Source organism: Pleurodeles waltl, chromosome 5 (genome assembly GCF_031143425.1).
Source record: "Pleurodeles waltl isolate 20211129_DDA chromosome 5, aPleWal1.hap1.20221129, whole genome shotgun sequence".
NCBI classification, from domain to species: domain Eukaryota; kingdom Metazoa; phylum Chordata; class Amphibia; order Caudata; family Salamandridae; genus Pleurodeles; species Pleurodeles waltl.
The window spans coordinates 886,043,387-886,070,709 of NC_090444.1; the positions used below are offsets into that span (position 1 = coordinate 886,043,387).

At 42.3% G+C, this 27,323-nt stretch overlaps 1 protein-coding gene across 1 annotated transcript in view; it reads left to right on the forward strand.

Annotated features, from left to right (window-relative positions):
* Nucleotides 1–27,323, forward strand: part of EGLN1 (egl-9 family hypoxia inducible factor 1) — a 167,687-nt gene that overhangs the window by 90,455 nt on the left and 49,909 nt on the right. The window contains exons 3-4 of the mRNA XM_069234990.1: nucleotides 1,791–1,927; nucleotides 23,789–23,859. Coding sequence (XP_069091091.1) covers nucleotides 1,791–1,927; nucleotides 23,789–23,859 — 208 coding nt within the window. The remainder of the gene's footprint in view (nucleotides 1–1,790; nucleotides 1,928–23,788; nucleotides 23,860–27,323) is intronic.

A 27,323-nucleotide genomic window follows, 5' to 3' on the forward strand; every position in this document is an offset into this window, starting at 1 on the left:
CACTCTTGTGCAGTGTGACATGAGCACCTCCCACAGCCTAGGTTTGTAAGTATGAAATGGGGTGTGAAGCCACTACAGGAGTTTGTCTGCAGTTTGCTTTGTAACATTGGGCAGGACACTAGGGGTATCATTATGTCTGTTCCTAATAGGTCCCTGCTGGATCCCTCCGACTCCTGTGATGGTCTTATCTGGAAACGATGCTGTTGTGGTGATTGACAATCAACAGTTATCACTTATCCATTGTGGGATTTGGGGGTCTTTGTGAGCTTTCCTTCCTTTCCTCTACACATAGCGGGCTGCTGTTGCTTGGTGTCGTCCTGGGGACTGTCCTGGATCTATCTCCCTGCTGCTGAGGTCCACTTGAAACTGATCCACTCCTGCAAGGTAACAAAGGATTTCTAATCTGCTATAATCTTTAACTTCACCGGGAAAATAAGAGCATACGTCTGGCCCGGCTCCCGAGGATGTTTCTTGACAGACCAAAAGGAGGCTCTCTGCGGGTAACCGGAAGTCCAGGAAGATTATTACTCTAGAGTTATCGACTGACAATGAGTGCCATGTGGGCAGCTTGGATGACAAGGTCCCAATCGCAGAAATTGAAGTTCTGCACCTCTCTAGACTTTCGGAAAGGCTCCCTGGGCGGTAGGGGAAGCTCTGGCCAGCACCTGATGCACCAGCTCCACTACATACATAGTGGAGCGACCATGAGGGCACATCTGCTCTTGGAGCTATTCGTTTTTTTTCTTAATGAAAAGGCTGGCGTTGCGGACCCTCTGTCTTTTCAACGAGGCCAGATAGTCGGAGATTGTAGCATACACTCTCCTTTCGGCATCTTTATCTTGTTTCTCCAGAAGACTTGCATGTTCCAGAAGGGTTTGCAGCTCCGTCGACCTGTCCTTTGTGCATGGAACGAGTTTGTGGATCAAAGTCTCTGCTTCTAATCTGCCATTCATTTTATTGTGATCCACTTGGAAGATGTTCATATCAGTGGTAAGAGTGTCCACCTTGGCCTCCAACACAACCCTGAAATTCCAAATTACTGTAAGCGTTGGTCAGGAATGGTAGGCCCGGCCTCCTGATCTACCTTCTCAATGGCAGACCAGAGAGTCCCAGGGCCTTCTGGGCCCAGGATCAACCCTCTTCCCTTTGTTCCTAGACGGGGAGATGATGATATTCACTTCTGACCCCCGGGGCTGAGGGTCTGCTGCTTCTGCTCTGGCCGACAGCTTTACAGACCAACCCTGGCTACTGCCCATCAGTCTCTACCAACGGGGATGCACCGGTTTCAGGTCTCAGTCCCAAGGTCTCCTCATAACTGCTCAGTTTTAGGAGGAGAATGTCGCCACAGATGGTGCCAAGTATTCTGGACTGACACAGGAGCCCACTCAGAAGACAACCGCCATGCTGGATGGGGAAAAGCAGAACACTGTTTAAAAGAAATGGGCCATCCTAGTTGATACAGACTCCCCCTTTGTACCTTCCTCACTCCCACATTCAAATGCCAGTCAGTGCTTTGATGTGCCAAAGATCTTCTCAATATATAACTCACTGCTGTGAAATCCAGGTATTCCACAACACATGCCTGTCGAAGCCACTTTGGTATTTCCCCGTATAAGTTAATGTCATAATGTCATCATATTAATGTTAATGTCATATTGTACTTATTTGAACACCACTTTAACTTTAGTGAGTCCTCTTCTCCACCTGATGGAAGCATTCTGAGCAGGTTTAGCTTTTGTTTATTGTATTTATTGAAGCATTTTGATTTTATTTTTTGTGTGTGTGTGTAGGTTAATGGAGGTATTTTGAGAATCTTCCCTGAAGGCAAGTCACAGTTTGCAGACATTGAACCCAAATTTGACAGACTGCTGTTTTTCTGGTCTGACCGACGGAACCCTCATGAAGTTCAGCCAGCATTTGCAACAAGGTATGATTTAAGTTATGTGACTACAAAATTTTTGCTTAAGAAGAGTGTGACAGATGAGAAAATGTTGATTGTCTCATTTGCATACCATGTTGTATTAATGGTGTCTAGCTATAAGAATATTGTAGACCCATTGTGTAGCTTTTGCAAAGCTAAAACCATAATACTCCTGCTTTTCTTTTTTCAAGTCAGTCATGCTCTTGCCCAGTAAATGAAGATTTATTAAATAAATAGCAAATCTACCTGAAGTATAAACACTAAATCTAAAGTCTGTCATCATTACAGTGTACAGCTTTCTGCGAATCAGTAACGGGTCACAGTGTGTTTGTCACCACCGAGCTTCCACATATCGAGAGGTTTGTGCTGTAGCCATGTTCAAAGATTTAGGGCCTGATTACCACTTTGGAGGAGGTGTTAATCCGTCCCAAATGTGACGGATATACCACCAACCGTATTATGAGTTCCATAGGATATAATGGACTCGTAATACGACTGGTGGTATATCCGTCACATTTGGGACGGATTAACACCTTCCTCCGAAGTTGTAATCAGGCCCGAAGTCTTATACCTAGCGAATATCGTGGTTGTCAGTAAACCTTGGGACTTGTGCTGTTAAACTTTCTCTTCACTTTGATAAAGTAACTTAGTGGAAACCAAGAGCTTCATTGCCAAATTGTACTGGAAACCAAAGATGTCCAAAGTCTTCCATTTTATAGCCTTTTTAATCAAAAGTATGGACTGAAACATATATGTTTTAATGACATTTCTGAAAGAAAGCTTATGAAAGATTCCACCCCCCTATCACAAAACAAAGAAGTTAAAAGAAATGCAAAGAACTACTGTTGCCAATTTCTGCAAATCCCACAAAAACTAAAAACAGGCTTTCTCCTGCCAGGCTCCAAGAATCTGGCATGGTCTATCTTTTATATCCTAAGTTATGCTTGTGGAAGGACGTCAAAATCCATATTTGTGTAGTCCACTTTTAAGATTGATGGGTTCTTCCCTCTTCTGTGCTTCTGGAAATGTATACCTGAGTTCATGCTGGACTTTTCCTTTTGGAGTAAGTTCAAGACTGATTTGCATATGGCTGGATCTAACATGAGGTGACGTGGTGGGCAAAAGAACGATGGGTGGGAATGATGCCCGAGTGATTGTCAATGGTTAGAGTTAATGCAAGCAACCTCCTGTCATCTTTTGTGTGTTTTACGTACCATCCAAGTGACCCAAGGTGTGCCCATTAAAGGTCTGTTGCTTACTTTGTCACTGAAGCCAAGCAAGATCCAACTGAAGAGCCCAAATCAGGGCAAAACCAGTTTCTTGTGTTCTGGTTCAGAGAGGACCTGGCTTGGCAGTTCGAGCTGGACTGTTCTGTTGGACCAGGGCCAAGATTAATTTGCTTATGGCTGGGTCAAATCAGAGGTGGCATGATAGGCAAAACAAAAATGGATTAGAATGCGACCCCATGCAATTGCAGTTGTTAGACTTATTCAAAGCATCCTCCCATCACCTTTTATGTGTTTACTGTTAAAACTAGCATATGCTTTGGTACACTGGTGTGCAGCCCAAATGTTCCAGAGACTTCCATCAATATTAATTAAATTATCGAGCTACACGCTAACACACTCGTTAGTTGTGCCAAATGTGTGCTGTTAGACCCAGAATCATCTGAATAGTTGTTCCCTATTTATTATGCATGGCCTCTCTCCAATTATGCTAGTGACCACTCTCACGGTGCCTGTGATTGGCCCACTTTTTACCTCAGTTTGTAAGATAGCCCTTCTAAAATTGTGACGGTGGCTCTTGGGATTGTTGTTATTGCACAGTAGAGGAGCGGGTATTTTCTGATATCTGCACTGGCCAGTTAAAAATCAAAGAAATACTGTTATTTTCCCTAGTTTTGCCTTTCTCAGCCATGATGCGTCAAAGGCACACTTGTGGCCTGCTGGATACTTTTATTTCCTTGTTCATGTGGGAGTAGTGTGGAACATTCACCAATCGCAAAGATCCTAACTAGACGTGTGGTATTGTAGGGATGTGGTGTCTGCAGGCAGAATAGTATGCTGCTGACAAAATGGCTGAAGGCGATCTCAAAGCAGAAGGAGCTGAAGAACCTGGCTAGGGGGCACGCAGTCAGTGGGACAGAGGGGGGGAACCACCCAAATTAGAGATCCAATCAGGTGGGGGAAACCTTGGATTGCAGAGGTCCAGATGGCAACTGAGAAGCATGTCTGACACAAGTAGTAATTGGTGAGTGGCATGCCTGCTCTATGCAAACGACTGGGCCTTAGCTTTTGCCATAGAAAATGTCTCTCATGCTGCTAGCTGTTGGGCAACTCTTCCCACCTGCCAGAAGGTTCTTCCATTGAAAAGCACTATTTTACTTCTGAAAAATGCACCCAATCATCACACTATTTGTCTCATTCAGGTTTTCATTTCCTATTTGCATTCTATACAGAAATCCATCTATTGCAACACATTCTGTAGAATTGGCAGAATGAATAGAACAGACTTTAATGTGATAAACAGTTTTGTATTTAACACATGTAAAACTGCATTTGCCAATCCTGTGTTTATATGCATTGACATGCCTAAGCCACACCTTTGACTTTGTCAACGCTTGTTTCTGCAGATTCCCAAGGTTCAACCAAATGTTCACCTAATATATCTAAAACTAAATATTTACAACAGTTGTTTGAGTATGTGTATGTATATATATATATATATATGTGTGTGTGTGTGTTCGATGGCATGTGTAGCTGCAGATACACATGCTGTGCACATCCCGCCATCTGGTGTTGGGCTCGGAGTGTTACAAGTTGTTTTTTTTCGAAGAAGTCTTTTCGAGTCACGAGACCGAGGGACTCCTCCCATTTCGACTCCATTGCGCATGGGCGTCGACTCCATCTTAGATTGTTTTTTTTCCGCCATCGGGTTCGGACGTGTTCCTTTTCGCTCCGTGTTTCGGGTCGGAAAGTTAGTTAGAATCTCGGAAAAATCGTCGGTATTGTTTGCTTTAGGTATCGGGTTAGTTACAACAGATCGACACCGAATTAAGAAGAGCTCCGGTGGCCCTTCGTTTTTTTTTCGATCCCCGTCGGGGCCTGGTCGGCCCGGCCACGTGTCTCTTCAAGGCTGATGGAACGGACCCCATTCCGCTTCTGTCCAAAATGCCATAACAAGTATCCATATACAGATCAACACCTGGTCTGTAACTTGTGTTTGTCACCAGAACACAAGGAGGATACTTGTGAGGCCTGTCGAGCGTTTCGGTCCAGGAAGACACTCAGGGACCGAAGAGCAAGAAGACTGCAAATGGCGTCGGCGCCGACAGGACAAGGGCGTTTCGAGGAGGAGGAAGAAACATTCTCCATCCAGGATTCGGACTCGGAGGAGATCGATCCCGAAGAAATGCCGAAAACCGTGAGTAAGACGTCGAAACAAAGAACTCACAAAAAGACTGCTAAAGCCCAGGGGACGCCACCGCCAATAGGCCATGGCTTAACCTGAAAAATAGGTGACCGTCCATCGGCACCGAAAAAGGGCGAGCTGGTGTTGAAGTCATCCGACTCCGGTCGAGATACAGGCACACAGCAATCTCGGGCCCGAGAGAGTGTTTCCGAAAAGATTCAGCATCAAGACAGCGGCACCGAAATGGGTCGGCACCGAGAGGGCACTACGCCGAAAGTAAAAAAGATTTCGTCGGAGCCGAAAAAAGCAGCCGAAAAGGTTTCGGTACCGAAACATCCGGCTTCCGAACCGAAAATAAGTTCCTATTCAGAGGAACAAGGACTGTCCTCACAAATGAAGACACACAGATTTGAACAAGAATTAGAGACAATAGAGCCAGATCACACGCAAAGGCGGCTCTTTATTCAAAAAGATACAAGGAAGATCAGCACTCTTCCTCCAATTAGAATGAAACGAAAACTTGCCTTCCAAGACAAGGACAAACAGCCACAAGCAAAAGTGGCTAAACAAGTAACACCACCACCATCCCCACATCACTCTCCACAACCATCACCGGTAGCCACTCCACCAATGATGCAATCCCCAACTCATACGGGGATGAGTCAAGATGACCCTGACGCATGGGACCTTTACGACGCACCAGTGTCAGATAATAGTCCTCAATGCTATCCAGCGAGACCGTCGCCACCAGAGGATAGTACAGTCTACGTTCAAGTGGTATCAAGAGCAGCAGCATTTCACAATGTCAGCCTTCACTCAGAACCCATTGAAGACGACTTCCTTTTTAATACACTGTCGTCTACGCACAGTCAATATCAAAGTCTGCCGATGTTGCCCGGAATGCTAAAACACTCCAAACAAGTGTTTGAGGAGCTGGTCAAAGGGAGAGCCATTACTCCAAGAGTAGATAAAAAAAATATAAACCGCCACCAACAGACCCAGTGTACATCACACAGCAGCTATCACCAGACTCTGTTGTAGTTGGAGCAGCGCGCAAAAGAGCCAACTCTCATACTTCAGGAGACGCGCCACCTCCAGATAAAGAGAGTAGAAAATTTGACGCAGCAGGCAAAAGGGTGGCGGCACAGGCAGCAAACCAGTGGCGTATTGCAAATTCGCAAGCTTTGTTAGCCAGATATGATAGGGCCCATTGGGATGAGATGCAACACCTTATTGAACATTTACCAAAGGAGTTCCAAAAAAGAGCGCAGCAAGTGGTAGAAGAGGGACAAAATATCTCCAATAATCAAATTCGATCAGCAATGGATGCTGCAGACACAGCTGCTAGAACTGTCAACACAGCAGTAACTATAAGGAGACATGCATGGCTGCGTACATCAGGATTTAAACCAGAGATACAGCAAGCTGTGCTGAATATGCAATTCAACGGACAGCAGTTGTTTGGGCCGGAGGTGGACACTGCAATAGAAAAACGTAAAAAAGACACTGACACTGCCAAAGCCATGGGCGCACTCTACTCCCCGCAGAGCAGAGGCACATTTTGAAAGACACAATGTCGAGTGGGGTTTCGAGGGCAGACCACAGAGGCCACAACCTCACAAACAAAGCCCACTTACCAGAGCCAGTATCAGCGGGGAGGTTTTCGGGGACAATATAGAGGAGGACAGTTTCAAAGAAACAGAGGAAAGTTCCAAAGTCCCAAAACTCCTCAAAACAAACAGTGACTTCAAGGTCACAAATCCCCAACACATAACACCTGTGGGGGGGAGACTAACCAAGTTTTACAAACATTGGGAGGAAATAACAACAGACACTTGGGTCTTAGCAATTATCCAGCATGGTTATTGCATAGAATTTCTCAAACTCCCTCCAAACGTCCCACCGAAAACACACAGTATGTCAAAACAACATATAGATCTTCTAGGACTAGAAGTTCAGGCATTGCTACAAAAAGAAGCAATAGAATTAGTACCAAAAGAACAATTAAACACAGGAATTTACTCACTGTACTTCCTGATACCCAAAAAAGACAAGAGCCTGAGACCTATACTAGATCTCAGAACATTAAACACCTACATCAAATCAGACCACTTTCACATGGTTACTCTACAAGACGTAATCCCACTGCTCAAACAACAAGACTACATGACAACACTAGACCTAAAGGATGCATATTTCCATATACCAATACATCCCTCACACAAAGTACCTAAGGTTTGTGTTCCAAGGGATACATTACCAATTCAAAGTGTTGCCATTCGGAATAACAACTGCGCCAAGAGTTTTTACAAAGTGCCTGGCAGTAGTAGCTGCACATATCCGAAGGCAGCAAATACATGTGTTCCCATACCTAGACAATTGGTTAATCAAAACCAATACGCTAAAACGGTGTTCAAAACACACAAAATATGTCATAGAAATCCTACACAAACTAGGTTTCTCAATCAACTATGCAAAGTCACACCTGCAGCCGTGTCAAACACAGCAATACTTAGGAGCAACAATCAACACAGTAAAAGGGATTGCTACTCCAAGTCCACAAAGAGTACAAACATTTCACAATGTAATACAGGCCTTGTATCCAAAACAAAGAGTACAAGTCAAAATGATAATGAAACTACTAGGCATGATGTCCTCATGCATAGCCATTGTCCCAAATGCAAGGTTACACATGCGGCCCTTACAACAGTGCCTAGCATCACAATGGTCACAAGCACAGGGTCAACTTCTAGATCTGGTGTTGATAGACCGCCAAACATACATCTCGCTTCAATGGTGGAACAGTATAAATTTAAACCAAGGGCGGCCTTTCCAAGACCCAGTGCCACAATACGTGATAACAACAGATGCTTCCATGACAGGGTGGGGAGCACACCTCAATCAACACAGCATCCAAGGACAATGGGACATACAGCAAAAACAGTTTCACATAAATCACCTAGAACTGTTAGCGGTATTTCTAGCGCTAAAAGCATTTCAACCCATGATAACCCACAAATACATTCTTGTCAAAACAGACAACATGACAACAATGTATTACCTAAACAAACAAGGAGGGACACACTCAACACAGTTGTGTCTCCTAACACAGAAAATATGGCATTGGGCGATTCACAACCACATTCGCCTAATAGCACAATTTATTCCAGGAATTCAGAATCAGTTAGCAGACAATCTCTCTCGGGATCACCAACAGATCCACGAATGGGAGATTCACCCCCAAATACTGAACACTTACTTCCAAATTTGGGGAACACCACAAATAGATCTATTTGCAACAAAGGAAAACTCAAAATGCCAAAACTTCGCATCCAGGTACCCACAACATCAGTCTCAGGGCAATGCGCTATGGATGAACTGGTCAGGGATATTTGCGTACGCTTTTCCCCCCTCTCCCACTCCTTCCATATCTAGTAAACAAGTTGAGTCAAAACAAACTCAAACTCATACTAATAGCACCAACATGGGCAAGGCAACCTTGGTACACAACACTACTAGACCGGTCAGTAGTACCTCATGTCAAACTACCAAACAGACCAGATCTGTTAACACAACACAAACAACAGATCAGACATCCAAATCCAGCATCTCTGATTCTAGCAATTTGGCTCCTGAAATCATAGAATTCGGACACTTAGACCTCACACAATAATGTATTGAGGTCATAAAACAGGCTAGGAAGCCTACCACTAGACACTGCTATGCAAATAAGTGGAAAAGATTTGTTTATTACTGCCATAATAATCAAATTCAACCCTTACACGCATCTACAAAAGATATAGTAGGATACTTACTACATTTGCAAAAAGCAAAACTAGCTTTCTCTTCCATAAAAATACATCTTACTGCAATTTCAGCTTACCTGCAAATTACGCACTCAACTTCATTATTTAGGATACCAGTCATAAAAGAGTTTATGGAAGACCTAAAGAGAATTATACCACCAAGGACACCACCAGTTCCTTCATGGAACCTCAACATTGTCTTAACACGACTCATGGGTCCACCTTTTGAGCCCATGCACTCTTGTGAAATGCAATACTTAACGTGGAAGGTTGCATTTTTAATTGCCATCACATCTCTAAGAAGAGTGAGTGAAATTCAAGCATTTACCATTCAAGAACCATTTATTCAAATACACAAAAATAAAGTTGTTCTACGAACAAATCCTAAATTTTTACCAAAAGTAATCTCACCGTTCCACTTGAATCAAACGGTAGAAATACCAGTGTTCTTCCCACAGCCAGATTCTGTAGCTGAAAGAGCACTACATACATTAGACATCAAAAGAGCACTAATGTACTACATTGAAAGAACAAAACTAATTCGAAAGACAAAACAACTATTTATTGCCTTTCAAAAACCTCATACAGGAAATCCAATTTCAAAACAAGGCATTGCTAGATGGATAGTTAAGTGCATTCAAACCTGCTATCGTAAAGCTAAAAGAGAACTGCCTATTACGCCAAAGGCACACTCAACCAGAAAGAAAGGTGCTACCATGGCCTTTCTAGGAAATATTCCAATAAACAAAATATGTAAAGCAGCAACATGGTCTACGCCTCATACATTTACCAAGCACTACTGTGTAGATGTGTTAACTGCTCAACAGGCAACAGTAGGTCAAGCTGTACTAAGAACATTATTTCAAACTACTTCAACTCCTACATGCTAAGCCACCGCTTTTGGGGAGATTACTGCTTATTAGTCTATGCACAGCATGTGTATCTGCAGCTACACATGCCATCGAACGGAAAATGTCACTTACCCAGTGTACATCTGTTCGTGGCATTAGTCGCTGCAGATTCACATGCGCCTCCCCGGGAGCCTGTAGCCGTTTAGAAGTAGATCTTAAACATTTGTACATTTGTAAATATATTACTTTAAAGTTCATTATGTACATACGCATTCACGCCATTGCATGGGCACTATTACTAGCATATACAACTCCTACCTCACCCTCTGCGGGGAAAACAATCTAAGATGGCGTCGACGCCCATGCGCAATGGAGTCGAAATGGGAGGAGTCCCTCGGTCTCGTGACTCGAAAAGACTTCGAAGAAAAACAACTTGTAACACTCAGAGCCCAACACCAGATGGCGGGATGTGCACAGCATGTGAAACTGCAGCGACTAATGCCACGAACAGATGTACACTGGTTAAGTGACATTTTCCATATATGTGCGTTCGATGGCATGTGTAGCTGCAGATACACATGCTGTGCACTGTTCCTGCCATCTGGTGTTGCGCTCGGAGTGTTACAAGTTGTTTTTCTTCGAAGAAGTCTTTCCGAGTCACGGGACCGAGTGACTCCTCACTTTCGGCTCCATTGCGCATGGGCATCGACTCCATCTTGGTTTGTTTTCTTTCCGCCATCGGGTTCGGACATGTTCCTCTTCGCTCCACGATTCGAATCAGGAAAGTATTAAAATCATCGAAAATCCATCGCTATTGTTGCGTTCGGGAACGAGCTTCTATCGATACATCAGCACCGACGAAACAACTGCTTCGGCGGCTCTTCGGGGCTTCGGCGCCCAGCCAAGGCCTGGTCGGCCCGACCACACCCGTTGTTGAAGCCTTATGAACCGGACCCCCTACTGTTTCTGTCCGACGTGCCACGCCAAGTAGCCTTATACAGATAAGCATCGGGTCTGTAATCTGTGTCTGTCACCGGAGCACAGAGTGGATACCTGCGAGGCCTGCGCGGCCTTTCGGTCGAAAAAGACATTGAGAGATCGGAGGACGAGGCGCTTACAGATGGCGTCGAAATCGTCGCAACACCTCGACGTCAAGGAGGAGGAGATTGCTATCTCCATCCAGGGATCGGAATAGGATGACTCAGACGGAGACCGACTGCCGACAGCTGGCCAAAAAGTGAATACGCCTACCCCGACCCAACCCCAAAGTCAGCCAAAAAAGCAAAAGGCCTCTGGGACGCCACTGCCTGAAGGCCCTGGCTCAACCCACAAAAAAAGCAGTGTCCAAGCAACATCTTCGGCACTGAAGTAGGCCAAAATCGTGCCGAAGTCTTCCGACGCGAGTCGAGAAACCGGCGTCGAAAAAAGTCGCCATCGACTGGTCGAAACCACTAAGCCTCGAAAGAGCCTTTCGGAGCGGAGGCCAACCATTACCATGGGTATTTCGGTGCCGAGAAAGCCGACTTCGGAGCCGAAAAAGGCCTCTTATACAGAAGAACATGGGCTCTCCAAACAACTGAAAGAGAGGCACAGGTTTGAAGAGGAGCTGGATGTGGAAGAGTTTGATCAAAGTCAACCAAGATTGCAAATCCAGAAGGATACGGGAAAAATTTGAACTATCCCTCCTCTCAAATTTACGAGGAAACTGGCTTTTCATACACAGGCAGAGACTGAAACTGATCAGCCAAGAGCAAAAGTGGCTAGAAAGAAGTCACCAACTCCACATTTCTCGCCAGAAATGTCGCCACTACATTCGCCACAAAGAACAGGGTCGCCATTTGGCATGCCAACTGCACAGTCACCCACACATACTGTGCAACCACAGGACGATGTAGATCCCTGGGACCCTTACGACCCCCCCCCCTTGTTTCAGACAATAGCCCTGAGTGCTACCCCTCAAAGCCATCTCCTCCAGAGGACAGCAACTCCTATACACAAGTCCTGGCAGGAGCTACAACATTCCATAATGTCACTGTGCACTCGGAACCATTCAATACCCTGGCGTCCACGCATGCGTCATATCAAAGCTTGCCTATGCTACCAGGCATGCTTAAGCATGCACAACAAGTCTTTCAAGAGCCGGTCAAAGGAGGAGCCATCACACCGCGAGTGGGGGAAAAAAGTACAAACCACCCCCCCTCATTACACAGCAGCTCCCTCCGGACTCTAGTGGTTGGGGCCACAAGGAAACGTGCAAACTCTCAATCGTTAGGGGATGCACCACCTCCTGATAAAGAAAGCCGCAAGTTTGACGCAGCGGGGAAGAGAGTGGTGTCACAAGCTGCCAACCAGTGGCGTATTGCGAATTCACAGGCCCTCCTCGCCCGTTACGACCGAGCCCACTGGGATGAAATGAATTATATCATTCAGCATCTACCGAAGGAATATCAGAAACGGGCTCAACAGGTGGTTGAGGAAGGACAAGCCATCTCCAACAACCAGATCCATTTGGCACTGGACTCCGCTGACACCGCCGCAAGAACTGTAAACATGGCAGTCACAATCAGGAGACATGCTTGGCTACGAAGTTCAGGATTCAAACCTGAAATATAGCAGGCAGTATTAAACATGCCGTTTAACCAGCAGCAACTATTTGGGCCGGAGGTGGACACCGCCATCGAAAAAATTAAGGAGGACACTGACACGGCCAAAGCCATGGGTGCGCTCTACTCTTCCCAGTATAGGGGGACATTTTAGAAAGCCGCAATTTAAGGGAGGTTTTAGACAGTAACCCTCAGAGGTATCCACCTCTCAAGCAAAACCCTCCTATCAGTCCCAATACCAGAGAGGGGGGGTTTCGTGGTTCATTCAGGGGACCATTCCCAAGATCAAGGGGAAAGTTTCAGCCTACCAAGCAGACCCCTGGTAACAAACAGTGACTTCAATGTCACACTTCCCCAACACACATCACCAGTAGGGGGAAGATTAACACACTACCACCAACATTATAGAGACATAACCACGGACACATGGGTTCTATCAATTATCCAACATGGTTACGGCATAGAGTTCACACATTTCCCTCCAGATGTTCCCCCAAGAGGGCACAAACTGTTGGCACAACATCTAGACCTGCTACAAATAGAGGTACAAGCACAATTCACAAATCAAGCCATAGAACTAGTACCTCACCACCAAAAAGGAACAGGGGTTTATTCCCTATATTTCCTTATTCCCAAAAAAGACAAAACACTAAGACCAATTTTAGATCTCAGGACATTAAACCTCTTCATCAAATCAGAACATTTCCACATGGCCAAGCTACAAGATGTAGTTCCCTTACTAAAACATGGAGAATACATGACAACACTGGTTCTAAAAGATGCGTATTTCCATATACCCATCCATCCATCTCACTGGAAATACCTCAGATTTGTCATATAGGGCAAACATTACCAATTCAAGGTACTGCTCTTCGGGATAACAGCGCCCAGAGTATTTACAAAATGCCTTTCTGTAGTAGCAGCTCATATAAGGAGACATCACATGCATGTATTCCCATATCTCGACGATTGGCTAATAAAAGCCAACACTCAACACCGGTGTCAAAATCACACGCAATATGTAATAGATACCCTACACTAACTAGGTTTTTCTATAAATTACCAAAAATCTCACTTGCATCCATCTCAACTACAATACTTGGGAGCAACACTCAACACACAAAGAGCAATTGCCACTCCAGGCCCACAGAGAGTTCAATTGCTGCAAGCTATGGTCTCAAACATACAACCAAATCACCAGTACACAGTCAGATTTGTCATGAAACTACTAGGCATGATGTCCTCATGCATTGCTATTGTCCCAAACGCACGGCTACATATGCGGACCCTACTACAGTGCCTAGCAAAACAATGGACGCAGGCACAGGGTCAACTTCAGGATCTAGTGTTGATAGACTGCCAAACACACTTTTCGCTTCAATGGTGAACCCTGTAAATTTAAACAAAGGGCGGCCATTTCAAGACCCGGTGCCTCACGCCATTATCATAACAGATGCTTCCATGATTGGGTGGGGAGCACACCTCAACAATCACAATATACAAGGACAATGGGACAATCAACAAAAACGACTACACATAAATCACTTAGAACTACTAGCAGTCTCCCTTGCACTAAAAGCTTTTCAACCCCTTCTAGTCCAGAAACACATTCTTGTCAAAACAGACAATATGACAACAATGTACTATCTAAACAAACGGGGGGACACACTTGTCACAACTATGCCTCCTAGCACAAAACATTTGGCATTGGGCAATTCACAACAACATTCGCCTGATAGCTCAATATATACCAGGTATTCACAATCAGGTAGCCGACAATCTCAGTCGAGATCACCAGCAAACCCATGAGTGGGAGACACATCCCCAGATTCTACAGGATTACTTCTACAGCTGGGGGACACCAGACATAGATCTGTTTGCAACAAAACGCAAAATGCCAAAACTTCGCATCCAGGTACCCACACCCTCAGTCCAAGGGAAATGCTCTATGGATCAATTGGTCAGGGATATTTGCTTACACTTTTCCCCCTCTCCCACTCATTCCTTTCCTAGTCAACAAACTGAGTCAAAACAAAGTCAAACTAATACTCATAGCACCAACGTGGGCTCGCCAACCGTGGTACAGCACACTGTTGGACTTCTCAATAGTACCTCACATGAAACTTCCAAACAGACCAGATCTGTTAACACAACACAAACAACAGATCAGACACCCCAATCCAGCATCCCTCAACCTAGCAATCTGGCTCCTGAAGTCTTAGAATTTGGCTGTCTAAACCTTTCAAATGAGTGTAAGGAAGTCATTAAACAGGCAAGGAAACCTACAACAAGGCATTGTTATGCTAATAAATGGAAAAGGTTTGTTTTCTACTGCCAAGCAAACCAAATCACATCATTAGAGGCCTCCATACAAAACATTGTGAGTTACTTACTACACCTACAAAAAGCAAATCTCGCTTTTTCTTCCATCAAAGTTCATCTCACTGCAATCTCTGCTTACCTGCAGATTAAACATACAAAGTCACTTTTTAGAATCCCAGCTATTAAAGCCTTTATGGAAGGACTAAAAAGGATCATACCTCCAAGGACCCCACCAGTACCCTCGTGGAATCTTAATATTGTACTTACACGACTCATGGGCCCACCTTTTGAACCCATGCATTCTTGCCAAATCCAATTCTTGACTTGGAAGGTAGCATTTCTAATAGCCATCACTTCACTACAAAGAGTTAGCGAAATACAGGCGTTCACTATCGAAGAACCATTTATACAAGTACACAAACATAAGGTGGTTCTCAGCACAAATCCAAAATTTCTGCCAAAAGTAATTTCACCGTTTCAACTAAACCAAACTGTAGAGCTCCCAGTCTTTTTCCCACAGCCAGACTCTATAGCAGAAAGAGCACTCCATACATTAGACATAGAGAGCACTAATGTATTACATAGACAGAACAAAATCATTTCGAAAAACTAAGCAATTGTTCATTGCTTTCCAAAAACCCCATGCTGGTAACCCTATAGCCAGATGGACAGTTAAATGCATACAGACCTGTTACCTTAAAGCTAAAAGAGAGTTACTCATTACACCAAAGGCTCACTCCACTAGAAAGAAAGGAGCAATAATGGCCTTTCTAGGTAACATACCAATGACCGAGATTTGTAGGGCAGCCACTTGGTCTACACCTCATACGTTTACCAAACATTACTGTGTAGATGTGTTAGCAACCCAACAAGCCACAGTAGGACAGGCTGTACTAAGAACATTATTTCAAACTACTTCAACTCCTACAGGCTGAACCACCGCTTTGGGGCGGATTACTGCTTTGTAGTCTATGCACAGCATGTGTATCTGCAGCTACACATGCCATTGAACGGAAAATGTCACTTACCCAGTGTACATCTGTTCGTGGCATGTTGCACTGCAGATTCACATGCGCCTTCCCTCCTCCCCGGGAGCCTGTAGCCGTTTTAAGTTTCATAAAAATTTTTATATATGTAAATAAACATTCCTTTAAAACAAACTATGTACATACATGTCTATTCTATTGCATGAGCATCTTTAGAATCCTCAATCTACCACTCCTACCTCACCCTATGCGGGGAAAACAATCTAAGATGGAGTTGATGCCCATGAGCAATGGAGCCGAAAGGGAGGAGTCATTCGGTCCCGTGACTCGAAAATACTTTTTTCGAAGAAAAACAACTTGTAACACTCCGAGCCCAACACTAGATGTCAGGAACAGTTCACAGCATGTGAATCTGCAGCGCAACATGCCACGAACAGATATACACTGGGTAAGTGACATTTTTATATATATATATATATATATATATATATATATATATATATATATATATATATATATATATATATATATATATATAATATAATTTTCAAAGCATTCTGTGGTGTTTACTGATTAGGAATATCATAAAGAGCACAAATCTAAAAGTGCTGTCACAGAACTTAGATGTCATGTGTTGGACATTGGGTTACTGGTTTTGGGGGGTGAAACCCTACTCAAGCAGGAACCACAATCTCTTTCAGGGTGAAATACAGGGAAACCCCAGATTAGTCTGTGCTTAACCCTCTAGTAGCTTAACACAAAGCAGTCAGGCTTAACTTAAAGGCATCATGTAAAGTAATTATGCAACAATTCAAACAGTAATAACTGAAAACACAACAAAAATACCACACCAGTTAAGAAAAATAGAGTAATATTTAATACATTATTTGAGACCAAAGCGACAAAAATCCATTCACTAGAACCTGCAATATGCAATTTTGAAAATTTAAGTGGCGGTAGTATTTGTAAGTACAAAGCGCCAACTGTAGTTACCCAGTCATGCTGGACCGGGACCAAGTCACAAGTTCAGGGTGACTGCGATGGAGGGCGGAATGATACTGGGGCCAAGCTAGGCCTGCTGAACAAGAGTAACTTTAAATTCTGGGTGCGGAGCAGTACGAGATCCCTGATCGAGGATGGGCCTTACAGCAGCAGTAACAAGGATCCTGTGATGCGCAGTCCTACGTCTGTTTTGAGGATGCTGTTGATGAGAGGCTGGTCACTCTGGTGGTCGTGGGTTCAAGATGCAGGTCCATTCCTTCACTCAGGCAGCAGAGTAGAAGCCCTTTTAGCAGAGCAGAACATAAGTGTTTGGTCTGTGGGTCCAATGTGTGTACCTGGTGACTCATTGGAAGTAGGTTCAGGTTCCGGGGGTTCCCCCCCCCCCAAGGTGCTTGGAATTTGCTGCTTTCTTGTCCTGAACCCAGATTGTCTGGAGTCACAGTAGACTAGTGTTGAACCTTTGTGAGTGTGCCCAGGAAGAGCCTTTGTGATGTGCAAGTGTGGCAGGTGACAGCTCCTCCTCTTCATCAAGTCTGTGAGGGCCCGCCCTGCCAACACCTACGTCCCATTGTTTCACTGTCTGGGAGCAATACTTGAAGACCAACTGCCAGCTACACTTAGTCTTGTGACCCAGAATACAGGCAGCAAGGCACCAAATAGCTGGGACAAGAAAATGCCTACTTTCCAAATGTGTCAGATCCAGAATTGTGACTTAAAATCTGACTTTACAGTTACAGTGGCCTTAAATTAAAATTCTTTAGAAACCAAACACAACATTCCTAACAGCTCCCAATTGAAAGGTTAAACTTATTATATGTAATACGTTATTTCAGTGTTATCCTATGGAAGAGGTAGGCCTGGCAGTTGTGAAAAGCAGATCTAAGAGTTTTTCACTACCAGGATATGTACAAGTTAATAGTACATGTCTAGTTTTTTCTAGAAACACTGTATCATGCCCTCCGAGCTGTTTAGAGTTTATCCTAGGGGTGACTTGTATGTATTAAAAAGGAAGGTTTTGACTTGGTAAAACGTTTGTTTTGGCAGGTTAAATTGGCAGTTTAAACTGCACACACAGGCTGCAATGGCAATCCTGAGATGTTTAAAAGGCTACTTAAGTGGGTGGCACAATCAATGCTGCAGGACCTCCTAATAACATTTAATTTACAGGCAGGGGTACATGTATTACCGCTTTACCAAGGACTTAAAAGTAAATTAAATGTGCCAATTGGATATAAGCCAATTTCACCATATTTAAAGGAGAAGGCACACACCCTTTGTGGACTTTACTACTGCTAACCAGTGCTAGAGTCCAAAGACCAACATAAAACGAGGTCGGCAAAAAATGAAGGAGGGAGACAAAAAGTTTGGGGGAAGACCCACCCATACGCTGTGAGGTCTAACAAGTTGATGGATCCTCTGACTCTTGATGTAAACTGCACAAACAAAGATTTATCATGAGTCCTCAAAATTGAATATCAATCCACTTCAAGATGATGGCATGTGATTAACTTTTAGCATGCCCCAAAAAGATAAAGCACCCTTCTTCAGATTGAAATAGTAGATGTCTGTGGTGAAACTTGGCATTTGTTGCTTTTTGTAACCTTCAGTAGAAACTAATAACAAAACCCATGGAAAAATTTGATTTTTCCAAAAGAAGACTAAGTAACAAATGTTTTTAGGTAAACTAAAACAAGTTCATATACATATTTGAACCCACAGCATGCTAATAATAGTTAAATACTTCATCCCTAACCCGTTGCAAATTTTAGCTAAACAAAAGTAACTTTGATTAAGGGTATGAAATAAACCACCAGAAGGAAACCCCAGCGCTTTTGAGTCTGAAAAGTTTAGGTACAGCACTCTTATTCACTGATGTATTACCCTTTGATAAATTTTGTCCAAAATTGTCCCTACTTGCAAAGTGATAATTGTTAATCGTTTTTTCAAAAGTAAAACTGGTAAAGATCAAACATTTTCAATAGAATTAAGTGCCAAAGTAGACCATCATAATGTTAGACGTCTCACATGATTACATATTCGAGACTCCCTCAAAATATAACTGAATCATTAGATAAGAGAAGGCTGTCCTTACTGGCACTGTTATATTTCACCTCACCAATAATGGCAGCATCTTGATTGTTAAATAGAAATACAGGTATTAGTAGTATTCCTTGACATATAATTGTTCCGAAAGATATGATTGCACATATATTTAATTTAACATCGCTGACTTGGAAAGCTCACACTTCTGCACAATGAGAAACACTTTTCTCAAGTCTTCATGGCAGGAGGCACATAAACACTAAAGTCATATGGGTATTTTTTTTGGTATTTTTTGGTGGGTCAAATGACGCACTATTAGGTTGCCATTCAGTCGCTTGTCTAGTGCGCAGAAAGGGCCGGCAACGAAAAAGAAACATAATACCCTGTTGTACAAAGCCTAGTGTGATTGCACCATGCCATTCAGGCAAGAAGTTAAACTTCCTATGCCCAGCCAAAACCTATTAATCAGCTGGTTGGTGAGAAAACTCGAAAATCTTAGTAGTTATTTCCAGACAGGAGCCATGTTTGAGGGTTATTGGAAGAAAGGCCACTCTGGCATGGCTCATCTTTTATTTACACTCCATGCATATGCATGACTATCCAGTGACGCAGCTTGCTCCAGCTTTCACCCACATTAAAAAAAAATATGATCAGTGCCAATATTGATCTGGTGTCACATGTTGCGTCGGTAGGTTGTCAATCATCAGTGATACCTGACTGCTGCTCCTGGTTAAGACACTTGGTAACACCCAGTCTTTAAGGTGGAAAGTATTTTACTAAAGGTTTACATGCTCAATTTAATAAGACCATCATTCGGTGAGCATGTTAAGATAATTGTTTTTTATAATTAGCCAAGATCAGACTACTTTTCCAAGAAGCAGGAATCATTGCATTGGAGGTGCACAAACAATTACAGAATGAAAGATGAATTTTATTTCAGACCTATAACGTGTAAAGCGGATCATTGCACTCCTGAGCATTGAGCATCCGTTATGATTTAAAAAAAAAAAAATCTACAACTGGAGAAAAGTATCGCTGGCATGTTCTTGTGATTTTTATCCTATCTGCACATCCTTGTGGACTTAATAAAGCAATGTGCTGTACCCATGATGATATTGCACAAAATATAATTTTCTTTCAATATCAAGTCCCCAGCAGACAATACTGAGATTGGGGCCCAGTCGTACCGGCCAGTCTAGTCGACGAAACCCTCTTTTGTTAGATATCATTTTGTACCAGAGGAGAACAAAAGCCATATTACACATCTGATTCAATTGTAGCGGGTCTAATTGGGACTCTGCAACATCTGGCGCTAAAATCGACCACTAGTACTAAAGGATGTATGTATTGTGTAACATGATTGATTCATTCTAGTAGAAAAATGGTTTTAAACCTTTTTCTGTGCAACAGGAGGAATGTAAGTATTAAACCCAGTTATCAGCTTTTAGAGCATGATACAACGAGCATATCACATTTTACAGCAAGCAGCCCTCTGGGAGTACATTCAGTGTAGTGCTTTGCAAGAAATTAGAGGCGTTTAAAAAAACACAAAAAAAGGATAGCACTCATTTTGCATGCCCCCTAATGCCAGCTCTCAGCATAAGTTTTGTGTAAACTTGGTAGTTGGTGCTTAAATCATTTTGTGCCTATTTTCCTAGGAAAGAAAGTATCCTTACGGACCCACTAGAATTGCTAAGAATGTGTAACATGGGAGGGTGTTGAAGCAGACATGAAGATCACTTGTTGCAGTCTCCTTAATTAAATACGACTAACTCATATTTTGTATGTATCATATCTTTTATTTGAATTGAACGAAGGAAACGGTAAACCACATTCACAACTGCAAAGCCTACAACCCAGAGACACGCCTAAAATGTTGAGTGTCAACATAACTTCCTATCCCTCCCGACTACCATCACCTGCCTGTTTAGATTTCTGGTAACAAAGTTCCAGGAGAATGCTTAATTTGAGTTGAACTCCTAGGTTATTTGCCGCTCAAGTAAAACATAGGTCATTATAGCCATGGTCATGACCAGCCACCGGCAGTGTCAGTTGTTGGTGGTTTCTGCTTTAGGTTGTTTGCTGATGACAGTTTTAGGATGTTTCACTCATTATGTTTTTAGACTATAGTTTCAGTTTGCCTAGAGAGCATACATGAAACTTCTTGCCTCCGTGAGTTTAATATCTATCATTTTGTAAAGACCGCAATCAAGTACATAACATTGGTAGAATGTGATAGTATATATCTGGAACTGCGTAACAAGCAATCAACAATACTTGCAAAAATCGCTTCATGGTCCTCATGTATGGTCACAGAACCAATAATGTAAATTTCAACAAGAGACATGATTATTGTTGGGCCCGCAAACATTTAAATAGTGTCATCAAGCGTCTGCCACTTTGAGTCCCAGGATTGTATATCATCTGTTAAGAGTCTTTTTTGGGTTCTCAGGGAGTAGGCCAAGCAGGTACTTAAGGGGTTGTATTGGTGTTGCCCACCCGGTGGGACGCTGAATACAGGCAAGTAGCTTGTCCCAGAACAGGATCGCCCATGGGCAGTACCAGAGGAGGTGAATAAAGTCTGCCGCAGTTGCTCCACGCGGGGGCAATGGGGGTCTCTGTCAGGGCAAATGACATCTGGGAGAAAGTTAGGTCATGTGCGCTATGTTGTATTGGATTTGTTTGAAGCGTGCACATTTGGATACTCTACGAACTCCCTCATGGATCTTACCCCATTGCGTCTGTGCAATAGGGTAATCGCATGTCTCGCCACTTCTCCTGCACCGGTAGAGATGTCAGTCTGTTGGTGCGGAGGGCCCTGTGTAGATTGGTTATGAGTTGGCACCTGCCTGCCATGTTCACATGGTTACCACTGTAAGGGAGGGGATCAACTGCATCTGGAAACAAAGGCCACATCTGTCTGGCCATTGGAGCAATTTTGGTGTGATCAAGAAACTGGCCACGTCCCAGTCCGAACATGTCAATCCCATCCTGCATGGTTATGAAGCACCCTTCTGGGTATAAATCAGACTGTGACAAGCTTACCCCTTATGCCAGTGGCCCACCACAATATAAGTCTCTTTGGATAAATGGGTGCAAGATTCAAATGCCAAGGTCTGTAGCATAAGGGCTGTGTCTCACTATCTGACGAGAAACCGTTTCCCATAGGCTCCCCATCTGATGTATCAGAAATCGTCAAGCCTCAGGACGAGCAGTGCCTTAACTTTAATTCCTCCAGCTGGTAACAATTGTGAGTACCCTAAGACAGGGACCTCTTCCGCTTCGGCTCTCTTTCCAACCAGTGAAGCGCATGTTGTAAATGGGCCACAAAGTAATATAGTTCTAGGTCGGGGAGCTCCATGCCAGCCCCACTCCATTCCCTTTTAAGCACTTCAAGGCTGACCCTGCATCTAGCACCTACCCAGAGGACGTTAAGCAATAGTGGGTCACGTTCCTTGAACACTTTTCGGGGTATCCCATACATTGTGCCCTGTCGGGCATAGACACATCTCGGGAGGATCACCATTTTAGTTAAGGCTATCTTCGCCATCGGGGATAATTTAAGAGTACTCTGTGAGAGTTCTAGTCTGTTAATTCAAAATTCATGGTTGAACGGATGTTGTTCTTGGCAAATAAAGTGGACGTATTGTTCGATATTGATTCTGGGGCCCCCACTCAATTTGTGAAAGTGCTGATAACGTCTTGTGCGACTGTCCTAACAGAGGAATTTCTCAATCTAATCATAATAGCATTAGTAAAAAGAACAGATGACCTAGCAATATCCTTCCCTTTCCTCCAAATACGGGTTACTGTTTACAAGTTTGGTATTGCCAAAGTTTAAAATTCTCAACAGAGTAATCTGTGGAGTAATATCCAATAACTGCTTACAGTTCAAATTAAGATGTTTAAATATGAAATGTTTGAAAACCCTAGTGTAAAAAAGTATCAAGACCTCTCTGGAATTCGCTTTCTGAATACATGTTCCATCCCTATGTATGAAATGAGTAAGCTTTAATTAACAGTGTGCACTACAACCTAGTATTTGGTGGCTTGGGGTGGTCAATTTTCAAACGCAAACCAGTGCAGTATAAAGTTTAGAAGACAGATAGTTAATTTAAAATGTGCCCTGCACTGGGCACATGGTTAAGGTTTGTTTTGTATGATGTGAAAGTTAGTTTAAACCCGGCCTTCTCTGCAGCTTTCTTGGAAGTTTCCTTAAGAACGTTTCTTTTCTGTTTCATGATCTGGACAGGCATGGGTACAAATATAGGATCCTTGTATTTCATGTTTTACAAATGTGAACTGGCCATTTTCTGTTAGGTTTTTAAGGCTTTTTTTGTTTATATTTGGTTCTTAGTCTTTACTTGCCCTGAACTTTTTCTTTATTAAATAGGAGATGCAAAGTATTTGTCTGACCTAGATGCATAATGATTGCATTTTACTTTTCTGCCTTTGATATATATGTCAGCACAGTGATATTGGATCGATCAAGTAGCTTTGTGGTGAGGACTCCATTCCTCCCCCCCACCCACCCCACCCCTCTGAAATGATCCTTGGTGACTGTGGAGCAAACAGCTTGGGTGCTCCTTGCTAGGATTTAGTCCGAATTTCTCCCACTCTGGTACCATTTCTCTGTAAAGGTCAATGTAGCATGCAACCGTGAGAGTAAGTGCCAAATTCTTCATCCGCCACAAGCGGCAATTACACAGCACCTAGAACTCTAGGAAATTCAATGAAAATGTAAATGTTGTTGTCTGAATGAGTAGTTGAACTCTACAGTATATTAAAAGAATTGTTTGCCACAAACAGCAGAATTGCAGTAATATTTGTATTTTGTATTTAGGTACGCAATAACAGTGTGGTATTTTGATGCAGATGAAAGAGCACGAGCTAAAGAAAAATATCTAACAGCAGGTAATAGACATTGATTAGAGTAACATTGTATATGCCAATATATTATACAGAAATAAATGTAATACATTATTATGGCATCTCTCTAGCTGTTTAGGGCACCAGTACATCAGAGTCCACTCGGCTCCAATTTTGGCTGTACAGACACAGTGCTGTGCATGGATTTCACAGTTTTACACCAATCCATGTGCCAGAACCTAAATGCAGATTCCCAACCCTAAGAGGCCAGTGGTTTTGGGAAAACGAAGCCATGCACCATGTGATCTATTTTCCTGAGACCACTGGTTATGCCCAACAGACTCTTGGGTTAGGCAAAATGCCAGGTCTTGTGTTTGCCTCTTGCAACCGTGCCTGCGGGCACATTCTTTAGCCAGGACCGATGTGCTGTAAGCAATGGATTTGTTCTCTGGTCGAGCCTTGCCCCTGGTCTTACAGCTTATTGTATATAGCCTTTTTGTTTTAGCTTTTCATTGTGCAGATGTCCTCACTAACGATGCATATTAAAATAAGGCTATGATTATTTTCTTTAACGTTGTTCTTTCTTGTGGTTTTTCAAAAATCTGTGGTAAAGTACAACTTAGACATAATTTTGGTTTTACAGATTACTTAAGTCTGGCCATCAGAAAGGATGACTAATAGATCTTTTGCATTGATCCAGAGATTCTCTCCCGATTTGTTTCATTCACACACTACCTGTAATCAAGATTGCAAGAGGTATGGGTAGGCAACATGGAAGAATGATTAGTATAAAAGTGATGAGAAGAGAATTAGGGAAGAAGACAGTATGTCCTCTTGGCTTATCTGAATTCTTTCATGTTAGAACCTTGTTCATACATAGAGCTGTACAATTAATCATCAGTGGCAGCAATACATGAAACGTAAGGGTCCGAACTGAGGGATCAGTTGAGTAAAGAATTGGTTGGTTACTAGTGCCGTACAGAGAATTTTGCGAAGAGAAATATGTTCTCTTGATGACCCTTCCTTAACCACGAGAACATCATTAAATTAACTAAAAACAGGATTGGTAGCACTTTCTTAAAAATTGTATCAACCCACACCTGGTTTCTGAGCTTCTTAGATCTTCAGTTGGAGTACATTTTGTTGCAGAACTCCTTCCGCCTGGAGTTAATCATTCATGGGAAAGAAGCCACATTTGTCGCTTAAGTTTTTGGGCTCATTTTGCTGCACCCTTTCTTGTTCCAAGGGGCAACAGAACTCAGAATCCATCTGTTGTCAAAGTGATGAGGCTTCTCTTTTGCACTTTATTTTGTTAAAGATTTTACAAATCATTTTTTTAACATTTTTTTTTTTTAAATCATGTTGCTTAAAGCAGTTGGATTGTCAGATGCAAGCACGCTCTATTGCATTTATCACAGCTGTTTGATCATAAACATTTGTTATGAAACTGGCTTTCTTTTTGCATTATTTATGCATGGATTAATTCATTATAATTAATGCAGTTATCTCAGCAGTAAATATCTAGATTAACGTTTTACAAAAAACCTACATCGTTTTATATTACGGTGTATTACATTTACAATAAATCCTTTATATCGACTTACATTGACACTGCTTTTTTTCTTAATTGCATGTCATTTACATAGACTTGCATTTCCATCACATTTTCAACAATGCGTTGTAATTTGGAGTATGTGAAGTGACATCTTTGCGTTCCTGATTTTAGGAACCGGTTAGAAAAGTAAAATAGGGCAAGGGGTCGGAAGTAATTTAGTTTGGTAAAAAGTACTTAAAATAGAACGCCTTCTTTATTCAGATTACTTTCTATTTTAGTATGGGATTTTAAAGTGATATAGGATCCGAAGGTTGGTATTATTCAAATTAGAATATTTTTCAAATATAAATTTGGAATTCTTTCATGTTTGCGATCCATATTTTTGGAATGATTAGTGTAAAATAGGGCAAAGGAGTGTGTAGTAATGTAATTAGTAAAAACTTACGTAAAAGTGGAAGTGAATTGTTTTTTTTATTATTAAATACATTCAATGGGTCAGCTTTACATCAAATATCTAAACTGTTCAAAAAACAAATCCACCAGGCGGCAGTGTTGAATCTTGAATCCATCCGTACCCAGTCAGCTTTCTGAATGTGAAAGCATCGACAAAAGGCTTACATAGAATGCTGCCAGCTGTGACTGAGCAGAATTGTTAATTTTCTTTTTGAAATTCAGCTCTGCTCTGATTCGAACTTAAATGAATCTCATTTAAAAAAAAATGTAGCATTGAAATTTAAATAAGTGTTATTGTATGCCATGTACATGGTAAATACATTAAAAGTCGATGTGTATGTATGTGTTGTAAAATAACTCTATGTAGATGTTTTCATTGTTTGTGTTTACGTTGAAATGTCTGATATTAGCACGGTTTGAGTAGCGTAACTTTTAATGTATTTTATGCTTTTCTTATTTCAGTATTCTTAAATGTGTGCAATACTGTAATGCTTATTGATGCGATTGTTTGCCCTTTTATAGCATTTTATATAGCTGAGTAAAGTTCTTTGGTTTGGTGCTGCGGTGTGTACCCGCGGGCTAATTTCTTTGTCTTATATGCTTATTGTCAACTCACCAACATGGTACAGATTGAGAGATTGTCCAGTTAAGATAATGACTTAAATACGTAGAGTAACAATAGCTCTTCTACTGCATTCTACGTGTTCTATTCCCATAATGCTCCATTCCCATAACTCCCATGGGGAGGAAGTAGATCAGCTGTGGTAGCTCTGAGGGAAGCATAGGCCACTGGAGGTGGTGTATGCATGAGTGTATAAACATGAATCTTAAAGATTTAAATTTTGTGCTTGACCTACAGCCCCAATACAGTCTTATAAACCTTTATTCGGAATGTAAAAATCCATAAAAGTAAACAGTAAAAAAAATCACAATTTTCTCAGTAAAAACAGCATATATATAACAAACCAATACATATAATTATTAATTAAGAACATGCAAGACAGATCTACTATAATAACCAATCATTAAGATATCACCATGAAAAATCTAAAAATACTTTCTTTATCTTTGGTTTACATACCAAGGGGGAAATATATGCACTGTGTGATTGCCTCCTGAATTTATGTCCCCTCTAATAGTAACCCTGGGGTACAAATTCGTATCTCTTTCTCAGAGCTATTGATTTTCTTAGGAAAGACGACATTGCTCAACAAATCTCTTCATTCCCCAACCTCTGTAGTTAGCGTAAGCCGTCCTGATGGGCTCTAATTTTTGCTTTCTGCAATACAGGTAATAAAAACTCCGCCTTGGTACTTCATATAAAGAGCAAAAAAGCAAAAAGTGATTTGTATTTTGCACCGAACATCGGTCACAACTGCAAGTTGGTAAATCGCGTGACCAGCAAAATTGGGTAGGAAAGGCTACAACCACATGAATCATGAAGAACCTGAGAAGAGAGCGAAACCGACGAGGGAAAGGATTCGTCACCCAGTATAAATAA